This window comes from Agelaius phoeniceus, chromosome 7 (assembly GCF_051311805.1).
Source record: "Agelaius phoeniceus isolate bAgePho1 chromosome 7, bAgePho1.hap1, whole genome shotgun sequence".
Classification (NCBI taxonomy): domain Eukaryota; kingdom Metazoa; phylum Chordata; class Aves; order Passeriformes; family Icteridae; genus Agelaius; species Agelaius phoeniceus.
In genome coordinates, this window is record NC_135271.1 from 49635450 (window position 1) to 49647989 (window position 12540).

General features: G+C 49.3%; 1 protein-coding gene across 5 annotated transcripts in view; it reads right to left on the minus strand.

Moving 5' to 3' along the window:
- Positions 1-4671: 4671 nt before the first annotated feature.
- Positions 4672-12540, minus strand: part of CACNB4 (calcium voltage-gated channel auxiliary subunit beta 4) — an 85010-nt gene continuing 77141 nt past the window's right edge. For 2 of the 5 annotated variants that reach the window (XM_077181788.1, XM_077181789.1), the window contains one exon: positions 4672-8819. In XM_077181788.1, the coding sequence (XP_077037903.1) occupies positions 8556-8819 (264 nt within the window). In that variant the 3' untranslated portion in view covers positions 4672-8555. Of the gene's footprint in view, positions 8820-11453; positions 11507-11628; positions 12229-12540 lie in introns of those variants that run through there. The other 3 variants (XM_077181791.1, XR_013183118.1, XM_077181792.1) reach the window with 3 other exon arrangements.

Here is a 12540-nt window from a genome sequence, read left to right on the forward strand (position 1 = left end):
CCCGCGGGGCCGAGAGCGCCGGGCTCCCGCATACCCAGTGCCTGCCGTGCCAGAGGCCGGGCTCCCGCATACCCACTGCCCTCGGAGCCTCTGCGGGGTGACAGCACTGGGCTCCCGCACACCCACTGCCCGCGGTGCCAGAGGCCGGGCTCCCGCACACCCAGTGCCCGCGGTGCCAGAGGCCGGGCTCCCGCACACCCAGTGCCCGCCGTGCCTCTGCGGGGCCCGCAGCCCATCCCGGCCCTGCCCTGCCACGGGCACATCCCGCTTCACAGCTGATCCTGGCAACCGGGCCAGGGCCTCGCCGCTCTCACTGCCAGGGATTTCTCTCCGGTACCGCATCGAAATCACCCCCTCCCTTCAGGTTTAAGCCGTTCCTCCCTCCGTGTGCTGTTCCTCCATGCCTTGTCCCCAGTCCCTCCTCTGGAGCCCCTTCAGGCCCTGCCAGGGGCTCTGAGCTCTGCCTGGAGCCTTCCCTTCTCCAGGGGAACATTCCCAGCTCTCCCAGCCTGGCTGCAGTTTATGAAGAAACCACGTTCACTCTGCCCTACTAAAACTTGGGTGTTCTGAGGAAAACTTGGGAATAACGTGGGTGAAGTTTCTCCCCAGGAGCTGCGGGTGAGTTTGCATGAGGGCACTTTTGGCACTGGAATGGACTCTAAGATCTACCAAGAGCCTTCTCTTCCCTGAGATAAATTTCTCTCTGTCCAAACCCTCCACTGAGTTTAAATCCTCGTGGATTTGGAAATCCCAGACAATAGCATTAGGTTGTGGCACAGCTGTGTTGCTGGCTGAGACAAGACATGGGGTATTTGTGCTCTCACTTGTCCTGGCCCTGACGGTAATAATTTGTGATGTAGGTACTGAATAAAGTTTTACATCTCTTGTGTCTCAGTATTCATTGAAACTAATAATAGAATAAAATCTTTTAAAACCTCTCAGTTACTCCATCTCTGTAAAATCTAAGAAGACCAACACCTGACACCCAACTCCTTCCCCTGCCATGTCAGGGACACCTTTAACTGTGCCAGGCTGCTCCAAGCCCCAGTGTCCAGCCTGGCATGGGACATGAAATCTCCTTCCTTATTCCAGAGGTTTTTCATCTTTCCTCCGAGCAGTTTTTATTCCCAAGCAACTTCTTGTGTTTAATTTTCCCTGCTGGTCCGGACCAAAGCAGCAAGGCCAGAGTGATCTCCAGTCCTCTGTGTCTAGAGACTTCGGTGTTTCCTGTGGCTCTGGAGGGGAACTCATGGCCCTGAAGAGTTTAAGAAGAGAAATATCCTGGTAGCCCACTGTGCCATCCATCCCGCTGCCATCTGCACAGCTCTGGGTCCTGGCAGCGCGGGTGAGCTTCTCCGGTGTAAAACATTCCGCAAGTTCAGCATCCAGCCTGCAATGGCGTTAATTATTCATGAGCTGGCAATTATCCCCCTTTCTGCCGGTCCTCGGCTTGGAATTTCAGAAGCACTCGGCGTTCTTCTCTGTTCTCAGCTCTCCGGGGCTCGGGACAGGGTTCGGTGGCTGCACAGCTGTGGCAGAGCTACCAAAGTTCAATTAAACCGTTTATTCTGATTATTTAAATAAAAAGCTCAGAGGATTCCCCCCCGTGTCACTTGTTTGGGTTTTTTCCTAGGGCAGCCTGGCTGAACCTGGATCGTACTGCTGGTTTTTGTGGGCTAAGCTGGGCTTCCCAGGGCTGCTGGAAGCTTTCTAGGAAAGCATTCCAGTGGGCAGGGCTGGTACAGCCTCGCAATTCCCTCCTGGAAATCTGGGAGGGATTTTCTCGGGTCGTGTACTGCAATTCCCTCCTGGAAGTCTGGGAGGGATTGTTCGGGTCGTGTACATTTTGTTCCAGCTGTAGCACAGACAGGGTCAGGGGGTCTGTGCTGGGGAAGTGCTTGGAATGCCGACAGAAGGATTTCACCATGGAAATGCTTCTGTGCAGGAAAAAACCCAGAGAGAATATGGGATGGCTGGGGTTGGAAAAGGCCTCCAAGATATCTGAGTCCAACCATTCCCAGCACTGCCCCGTGTCCCCAAGTGCCACATCCACTTTGGAATCCCTGCAGGGATGGGGACTCCACCTGAGCACTTTTTCCTGATGGAATTTTCCCCAAAATCCACCCTGAGCTGTTCTGGGGCTCCAGCCCCTTCCCCAGGACACAGACAACTTAAGCAGCTTAAGAAATTTTAACCCCAAGGATCATACAAAAACACACAAAAGGCATTTTTTTGCTCAGTTATATTTATTTGAAAACCCTCCTGCTTTTCATCAACAGCTGAGATGAAAACTCATGCCTCAAGATCTGATTTTGAACACAGAGCCAAGAAAGTCCATTAAACAGAATTTTAAGAGCTGTAGATCTGCCTGAGGGTGCAGCTCACCTGGCCAACGTGCTCCTGTCCCTCCAAGGCAAGGTTTGGGTGCTCACAGCATCTCCCTGAGGTTGCTGGTTCCTGTTTCTCCTCTTTGGGAAGAGGAGGCTGGAATCTTCCAATGCTTCTTCCAAGATTCCAATGGAATCTTCTAGAGGCAGCATCTTCCAATGCTTTCAGTTTTCCAAGACACCATAAATGGCTGGAGGTGGCACTCCGGTGGTGGGGATCAGTCACAGTTGGACTCGATGGCCTTGGAGATCTTTTCCAGCCTTCACCATTCTGTGATAAACTATTAATTATCTTATAATTATCCAATCCTTCATCCCTCCCATCATCCTGCCCCTTGTTTCTGCTTAGGAACCAGTCCAAGGAGATCCCACCAAGGACCAGCTCCAAACCCCTGACCATTCCCAAGAATCCTTCAAAGGAGCAGTTGGCTGCCAGTACCTCGTTCCCTGCTGGATCAGCAGGAATTATCTGTATTTTTGTACTTCTGGGTCACAGCTATTTAAGCTCGTTACAAAAATAAACATCATTTATTTCGCAGAGCAGATGCATCTCCTTCTTCAGAACCTCATTAAATTTTCCTAAAAACGCAACACGTGAGGCTGCTGCCAAAATCTATTGGCAAACAGCAAAAATGCCACAGGACTCCGGGTTTCTCCTGAGCATCTTCCCAATCTTACTGCAGGACACAAAGACACTGGACAGACTTTTAAACGCTTGGTAGTTTTGTTCATTTATTGTAGAAAAGTTATTGTAATGCAGTTCATCTTTGTACATCTAAATTCCAGAAAACGAATCCATAGAAATGAGGATACTATGGGCATGCAGTCTGCATGATCCTGGTCACAAAAATAACACCACTTTTTTTTTTTTATTCTTTTTTTTTTTTTTCCCCAATTTTTGTAGTTTTCTTTGAAAGCCACTAAAAGCAGAGGGAGAGCAGAGCATGCACCACTGTACACATTGCATAGTATATGGTACCCACATGCCTGGTCAGGTGCTACACACACGGGGTCTAGAGGGCAAAACAAAGGGAAAATCAGCAGAAAACACAAATTTGGGGTGGCTCTGTCCCAGTAAAGGCAGTAATGTCTTCACCAGTGTGGCTCTGAACTGGCTCCCAGCGAGGCAGCGCTGCCAGGCTCTCCCTGGGAACCAGTCTGGCTGAGAACCAGAGATTTTGCAGGATGTGAGAAGCCCAAGGTCTGGAGTGCGCGGTTGGAATGGCAGATCCCAGCGTTCTCCCCGCTCTGCTTGCACACAATCTGCATTTGCTGGCCTGACTCTGCCTGTCTGCCCCAGGAGGGAATCAGTCAGCTGTGTCCCAATCCCACACACCTCCTCAACCTCACCTCCCTTCAGGCTGGCAGGGAATTCTTGGGAATTTGGGGTGCTGTGACTCTTCCCTCCCCCCTCTGAGCTCTGTATCCACACAAACATTTCCTGGGAGCGTTTCATTCCCGACCTTGGGCTGCTGCTGGGTTCACCAGGCACATCCCAGATCTACACATTGGCCAAAATTAAAGTTATTCATGTGATTTCAGCTTCCAGGAGAAATCAGCAGAAATGAATGCAGTGGGCTTTGTGATTTGAAAAGGTTCTTTTTGTTGTCATTAATGAATTCATATGGAAGGGATACAAGTTACTGAAAAATCAATCCCATGTGCAAAATGCCAAAATCAACTGCTGAAGTATCAGGCAGCGAGTAAACAGATCAAAAATGCAATAAATCCACTGATGCTGGATCAGAAATCTCCCCCTTGGTTCCAAAACCACGATGCCAGCTGCAGGAGTGGAATTATTGTAAATTTGTGCTATTACAAATGTGCTTCTTTTCCCTTGCTCTGTTGTCACACCGCTGGCAGAAGGAGAACTCTGAGCTCTGTGGGTTCCCTGCTGCAGAGCAGATCCACCACGGGCATGTCCCAGGTAATTACAGCTCGGTTTTCAGGCAATATTGGTGAGGCAGGGGAGGATCAGGAGGTGCAGGCCTTGCTCTTGGACCAGACAGGACCTGGTGTCACTGCCAAGGGATTTGGGTTCCCAAAAACCATCCTGGGACCAAGCCAAGGCTGCTCCTTCCAAAGGAGTGAAGGAGTGACACTCATTAACATCTGAAATGATTCCACCTCCTCCCCAAACTCTCTGGATGGATCTAATCACAATATTTCTCCTGACTTCTTGAGTGGATTCCACACACACTGAAAGGAATCTGAACTTTCACTCCTAAGTAGCATTTTCACCTCTTTCTCTGAGTTAATTCCTTACAGATATTTTACAACTTGATTAAGGATACGCCTTTATTTTTCTATATAAAATAAACTGGGCTTAGTAACAACCTCACCAAGGTTATTCAAATGCCTCTTAAAATGACACCACACTCTCTTTTAGGATCATTTAAACTCCATTTCCCCAGAGTTAATCTTGGCTGTATTACAGGATCCTGCAGCCTTTGTAGGACTAATATTTGAAGGAATGAGAGGCAACTCCAACAAAATACATGGCAGCAGAATCCCATGGATCCAAACCTGGACTGGCACCAACAGGGGTAACAGAACCTGATGTTCAAATGCACATTTTTAGGAGCAAACCCAGGTTTGTATTAAATGGCATTTTATAAAATATGCATCTGATTTTGTCACGTGTAGTCTCCAATTATTTTGCCTTAAAAAAAAAAATCAGGAATGTGGGATTAAGGGCAAGTTTCAGAAGTACTGAACCTGTGAAATAAAACACAGCAGAGGACACATTTAATGGATTATTAAAGAAAAAAGGAGTGTCAGAACCCCTGACTTACCCAACTCAGTGTGCTGTGAACAACAGGAATAACAATATTGTTTTAGAATGGTGAAGTCAGTAAAGACAGGAGAGTCTGGAAGCTCCAGGGAATTCTCTGGTGTTGAGACCAAACTGAATTCAGAAGATTTGGCATCAAACTGAAGTTACAAATATCAGCAGCTGTGAGTTGCGCATCCCATGGGAGAAGTGTTTGGCATCAGGAAAAGAATCTGTACATGTTAAATCCAACTCCAGGGAGGAAGTATTTGAAGGTTAACAATTAGAATAATTGATTCCCAAACACAAGAATGTGCTGAATTTTCTCTTTAGAGATTGTTGTTATCACCTTGATTGGTTAAATCCTCGTCAATCCCAAAGTGTCTGAATGAAAAACTCAGATAACAACAAAAGATGAAAAACCTCCCTGTTTTATAAACATTTGTAAACCCCCTGTCCCTGCCAGAGCTCCCAACAGAGCTCTGGTCTTTAGTATTATTTTAACAACAAGAAATGACGTGAGGAATGGAGAATGAGGCTGGATGGCTTCAGTCAGGAACACATGAACTCCTCAACTTCAACCAAACCACAAGAGAGCTGCAAGCAGTGCTGGAATCCCACCAGAATTCCCAATCCTGATCCCCAGCACAGCCTTCACTCCTTACTGTGTCCTGAACAGAAATCCCCTCTTCAAACAAACACTGCCCATAGGATCTGCAATAAATGAAGAGTCTGCCAGCCTGGCTGCTGTATCTGTACTTCAGGAATATCTCTTTTCACAGAATTCAACACCCCAGCAAGGAGGGAGACCTGCAGGGCCCCTGGCCCTTTGATGTCAATGGAATGGGCTCTGGGAGAAACTCAGGACAGCCGGGAGTCCAGGCAGCTTAACCCCATGGAATGAAGGACCTCAGGCCCATCCCTGGCTTCCCTCTCAAGTTTGTTTTTGTCAACCCAAGTTTTGGCACTTGAGATGTTCAGGTGATGGATTGTGCAGAGTGTGGTGGCTGGGGATCCTTCCCTGGCCTGGGGTGACATGGAAGACTGAAAACAAGGCTCCAAAAGGCTCTAGGACATCTCTGACTGCAAATACACAAATATGCAAATCTCCTCAAGCAGTTAATGAGCTGATCCCTAATCTAGTGCAGAATAAAGAGAAGCAGCTGCTGCCCAGGGTTCTACAGCTGCCCTGCACTCAGGACTTCAATGCACAAACAAGGAAAGCTCAGAGAAGAAGGGGCTGCCCAAGGCCTCCTTTCTCCCTTCTGTGTGCTGGACATGGAAAAAGGGCTGGAGAAGTTCCTGGAGGATGCTGCCCTGTGCTGCAGCACAGAATCCTGCAGGAGCTGCCAGGGCCAGGTCCTGCCACGTCCCCTCAGCCTCAGAGCTCCTCTGGCACCTGCAGCCAGAGGGAATGGGGCAGGATCAGCTCTGGCAGATCCATCCACAACTCTGGCATTCCAGTGGATGCACAGATTTCCACATTTCCCTTGGCAACTGCTCCACTGGGATCGCCCAGTGGTGCTGCAGCTGCCTGGTAGGCAGTGGGGTCATTAAAATATTTAATTAATCAGGTGTCTGCCACCTCTTAATGCTGCTGGGGATGGTTTAGGTTTGGGTGCCCCACAAAGGACATGGATTGCTTTTCCCAGCAGCTTCAAGAGGATCATCAGACTTCAGGATGCTGGAAACACCAGTGGTCTTTGCCAGCTGGTCCAGGACGTAGAAGAAACCAGAATATTCCAGAAATTCCTGTAGTGCTACATGCTTTCAAAGCCTGGGCTCAGCAGGCTTTGGGAGGAAAACAAGCAAATAAAAAAGTTCATGATCCTTATTTTGGGAAGAACACAGTTGTGACGTGAACCTGCATAAACAAATGCACGTTCAGCATCAGAGCTGTGTCAATTCCAGGGAATGTGTGCGGTGGGAATTTCGGGAGGCTCTGCTGGAAGATGTCAGTGGTTGTACAAAATGGGCAATGGGGCTCAACTTTCAATCCCATGGGATCTAAGGCTTCACAGATGGTGTAAAACACAAGGTCCAACCACAGAAATTCATCTATTGGAAGGAACTCAAGACTCAGCAGGTGAAAGAAATGATTGGTAGGAAGTAAGGCAGCAATATCTCCAAGGATTTATCATAGCTCTTGGAATCCAAAGCTTGGAATCAGCTCCACGACTTCCCTGGGAGCAGATTTTTGTCTGATGTTCCCTTTTTATTGCAATCCTGACCGAGATGTTGTTTGAAAGGTTTGTCACTGATGGCTGCTGAAGCCCATTCCCTCCCCTTGGGTTTCATGGCTGGAATGGAGCTTCTGGAGGGTTCTTGTGCGCTGCTGGAATGGTCAGACATGGTCAGGCATTCCCAGGTGGGCTTGGGAAGATGGAACATGTGGGCAGCTACTGGGGGTACTGGGATGTAGGGACTTCACACACGGGGCCAGAAGAGGGGATTGTTTTCCATTTAAAAAGCAGGATAAAAATGGGAGAAAAATCTGATGTCTCTATACTCCCGTTCCATTTTGGGACTTCTAGCTGTATTCAGGTAAAAGAGTGGGAAAAAATAAAGACAATTCCCGACCCCCAAGCACACGAACGATGGAGTTTGTTCCTTTCCCTGTCCCTACTTCCCATCTCCTGTCGCAGCTCCTCCCTGCTGGTCCCAACAAAACTGCCAGGACTGGCTGAACTCAAGCATCATTTGGCTGCAACATTCATGCCAGGTCTAAAAATAATTTGGAACTGGAAAGTGTTTTGTAACTGCTGCAATAATTTGGGATATTTGGCACTCTCGAGAGTTTACATTTGGTTTGTCTGAAAAAGCCATTCTGGAAAGAAATTGTTAGAATAAATCCCTTTACTCCAACCTGAAATGGAAATTGAGCTCCCAGCAAACAAATACTGGAGCTGACTTTCTGACTTGCAGTGGTTTGTAATTTTCAGATTTTTCTTCGTGTTTGTTTTTTTCCCAACATGCTCACATCGACTTTCCAGTCAATTCACCCAAATTCCAACAGGAATTGGTTTATAAATTGGTTCCAACTGGAACTGGTCATTTGGAATTTCCAGCACAGGAAATTATTTTATAAGTGCCTCGATAAGTACCCAAAATTACAAACTGATGTGTCTAACACCTAAGGACGAGAAAAAAATATGGCTATAAATGCAAACGCTGTATTAAACCCAAAAATAATCCCAAAAACAACCTCTATGATCGGGCAGAAACGGAAGGGCCGGGCTGGGTTTTGCTGCCCCCTAATTAAACATCAATGACAGCAGGGTGCAACCGCGGTGTCGCGGTCACACCTGCCAAATGAACGCGATCGAATTGTTATTCCTAGCTACGTTATGGCGAGGTACCAGCGGGTGGATGCCGCTCCTCCCCAGTCCCAGCACTCAGAGCCGGTGCCGTGAGTCGTGGCTGTAGCCGCCGGGGGAGCCGCGGGCGCGGTGGGGTTTGTACGAGTCCTGGTAGGGGTCGGGGAACTCCTCTTCCACCAGGGGGTAATGCTCTCGGCTGTGCTGGGAACTGGAAGACAGGCGGTTCCTGCTCTTGCGAGCCCTCTCGTTGTTGTGGTAGTTCTCGTCGGAGCTCATGAGGCTGCGCCGCTCGAGGGGAGAGCTCTCGGCGGAGTGCGCGCCGTGCCGGCCGCGCTGGCTCTGCGGGGCCAGAGAAGCAGAGTTAGAGAGTGCCCGCAGCCCGGCCCTGCCCGGCCCGGCCCTCAGCAGCTCCGGCTCTCCCGTGCCAGCAGGGCCCGGCTGCTGCAGGGCCGGGAGCGGGCCGCCTCTGCTTCCTGGAGCTCCGAGCCCTGCTGAGTATTGCGCCGAGCATGAAAAGTGAGCTGATGTAGTCAGCATTTATCACTTTTCTCTGATCAGGAACAGAACATTCACGCTGCTACTCTGCTTAGGGAATGTCTAAGCGTCCATTTCTGTGGTTCTGGAAAACATCTGAAGATGTTTGACTGGGCTGTTTTTAAAGGTGCAGCTCTGGGCCTCATTTAAAACCCTTCCTATGACCAAACCATTGATGGTTAGCCAAGGGGAGGCTAAATTAACTGGATAATAAATTCTTTCAACTGAAGCACAGTATTTAAATATGTGGACAGGAAATCCCTTCCTGAGATAATTTATTAATTAGAAGCCTTTGCTCTCCTCACATTCCCATAATGACAATGCCCATCATTTGTCACATGAACAAAATTAGTTCATGGTTTTTTTGCCAGTTAATGGCACAGTGAAGAAATAGCCTAAAACAAGCACTTTGTTTGCTTTCACCACACATTAAACCTCTCAAGAGCATCAGCACCCATCTCTCGGGACAAACTCCGTGCTGAAGCTCCAGCCCCTGCTCCCTGGGATCTAAAACCTTCCTCCTGCTGCTACAGCCTCTGCCTGGCCACTGCTCCCTGAATAACTCCTGTCCAAGGCTGCTGTGGCTGGGGCAGGGATGGAGCAGGGCTGTGTGCTTACAGCTCAGGGCTGCTGCTGCTGCTGCTGCCAGGGAGACTCTGCAGCCTCAGCCCAGGTACTGGGGAGAGCTCCTGCAGGGGATCCCCATTCAGAGCACCAGGTTTTACTGGGGATTGTGGCAAAGGGCTTCAGAGACTACAGGCAGGCTGGAAGAGATGGGGGTGTCCACCTGGAGAAGGCTCCAGGCAGAGCTCAGAGCCCCTGGCAGGGCCTGAAGGGGCTCCAGGAGAGCTGGAGAGGGACTGGGGACAAGGCATGGAGGGACAGGAGCCAGGGAATGGCTGCCAGTGCCAGAGGGCAGGCATGGATGGGACATTGGGAACTGGGAATTCCTGGCTGGGAGGGTGGGCAGCCCTGGCACAGGTGCCCAGAGCAGCTGTGCCTGCCCCTGGATCCCTGAAGTGTCCAAGGCCAGGCTGGACATTGGGGTTTGGAGCAGCCTGGGACGGTGGGAGGTGTCCCTGTCCATGGATGGGCTTTAAGGTCCCATCCAACCCAAACCATTCTGTGGTTCCTTGATTCCATGATGAATTATCCCTGTGTTTATCTGACACAAATGCAGTTTGGATGTATAATCCCCTCATCTATCATAGCTGTAACTCTTTGCTCACCCCTCTGCCTGAATCCCTGTGGAATTCACCTCTGGGGCTGCAGGAACCTTCCCTGGCTGTGTGCTCACCCCAGGGCCGCTGCTGAGCTCCCCGGGTGGCAGCACGGGACACGCCTGGGCTGGGTACACCTGGCTCTCATAGCCCAGGTAACTTTTGGTCCTGCTGTGTGATTGGGATGACTGCCTGCAGGATGGATCTGAAACCCCAATGCCCTGGAGCCTAAGGAACACATCTCCCCAAAACCTGAGCTACAGGATTTGAATCCAGGCACTGAAGTTAGGCTAGATGTGTTTAGAGCTAACCAGTCAGAGGGAAATGACTGGTGCCAAGGAGTTAGAGAATCCCAGGATGGTTTGGGTTGGAAGGGAAGTTGAGGATCACTTAATTCCTTCCTCTGCTATGGGCAGGGACATCTTCCACTATCCCAGGCTGCTCCAAGCCCCATCCAGCCTGGCCTGGGACACTTCCAGGGATCCAGGGGCAGTCACAGCTTCTCAGAGCAATATTTTTCTAGGCAAAGATCATATTTACTCTTCCCCCTCAGCTCAGCACCGAGCTCTTCCTTTAAGGAAGGCAATTCCCTAGGATCAGGTGTGGCAGAGCCAGCACTGCCACCTGTGCCCTCTGTGACTGCTCTGGATCTGTGCCACAGAATGTGGCCCTCATGACCTCCGTGAGTCAGGAGTTCAGGCAGAACTTTCAGTTCTCAGTGAGCCAAAGTCCAGGCCACGGCCAGGTGGAAATGGGAGGCTCCCAAAGTGGAGCTGGTGAAGCAGGGACAGCCTGTCCCAGCACACTTCTATCAGGCTCATTGCTATGTAGCCTTTGGGCTTTTGCTTTTCAGTCCCTGAGGTACCAAGGGCAGAAAGAATATAAAACCTTCCTGCACCACAAGAACCTTTGCTAGTTTAATTAGCCTGAGTGCCTTTTAATTACCACACACATCATCACAGTGAAAGCTGATGCAAATCCTTCACAGGTTTGAATGGGCATAAAACCTCCTGGTGGGCAGCAGAGATGGTGGAGGTCCTTACTGTGAGATACCCATGGAAAACAGCAGGGCCTGAACCCTGGTGGCACAGAAAACCTGCAGCTCTGGTTGGGCATGGATCACTCCGGGAGAAATTTACCCCTCTGCAGAGCACCAGCACCATTGATCCCACCGAAACCCTTTGGAATTCGGGTGAAGTGGGGATTAAGTGATGCATACCTTCAGCCAGCCCACTGCACAGGGGTGATTTTCATCTTCAGTGTGAGTTTTCCCTAAGTAAATGGAGCAACATTTCACAGTTATTGCTGGTGTCCATTGATCAGAGAGAAATAAATGCCTGAAAAAAATTCTGTGGATACACCCAGTTCTCAAAATGAAACTGAAGAGGTGAAAGTTCTGCAGATGGTATTTTATTGGCATGAAGAGATGGAAAACTGAAATTTTAAGGCAAGTGGAAAATGGAAACAACAGTTTACATGTGCATGTTATTATTAGTAACAGAACAGTGCTTGTGCATTCAGCCACTCAGGAGACAGTGACTTGCTGGTCCCAATAAAACCAAGCAGGGCTTTAGAAAGGTGAGTGCAGGAATTAAGCACCTTCAGGGAAGTGCAGCTCACTCACAGCAAAGCCAGCTGGATGTTAACTGAAAACACCAAACAACAGTCATTTCCTCCAAAGCTGTTACCTGCTTCCAGACACTCCACAAGCAGAGCAGACATTTGTTACATTTGTCAGGTGAATTATTCATTAAACGTCATTTGTTCAGTTCTATTTCTGACGTACATTAGCAAGTGACACTCCTGGAGTCCCCGCACACACTGAAACTTGCAGGATTTAAAGCTCCCTGCAAATCCTGAGCCCCTCAAGCATCCCCAGAGTTATTAGCCCCAAACATTTCTGGTTTCAAACTTAATAAAGCACGTACTTCTCATTAAGGACTATTTACATGCCACGATTGAAGTGTCAAAGTTCAGCCGAGTCTGAGCTATCCCTGTGGAAAAAAAGGGTCACAATTTTTTTCAATGGGTAAAAAAAATAAAATAAAAAATAATGCCTTTTATTCACACTCAAAGAACAAGCTTTTCCACCCATAAGCCAACGTTTGGTGAAGTTATGAGGGTAGAATAAAAGGGATCATGACAGAGCTGCCTGCTGGCTAGGAAATGGTGTAGCTCCCACTAAAGGCCGAGCGTTCATTCCCAGAGGAGCTGCCTCCTCCCTGGCTGCACCCCCGGTGGCTGGCAGAGCCCCTGGCAGCCCGGGCAGCCCCAGGCGCTGCTCCTCCTGCCCCGGGGCCCGTTCC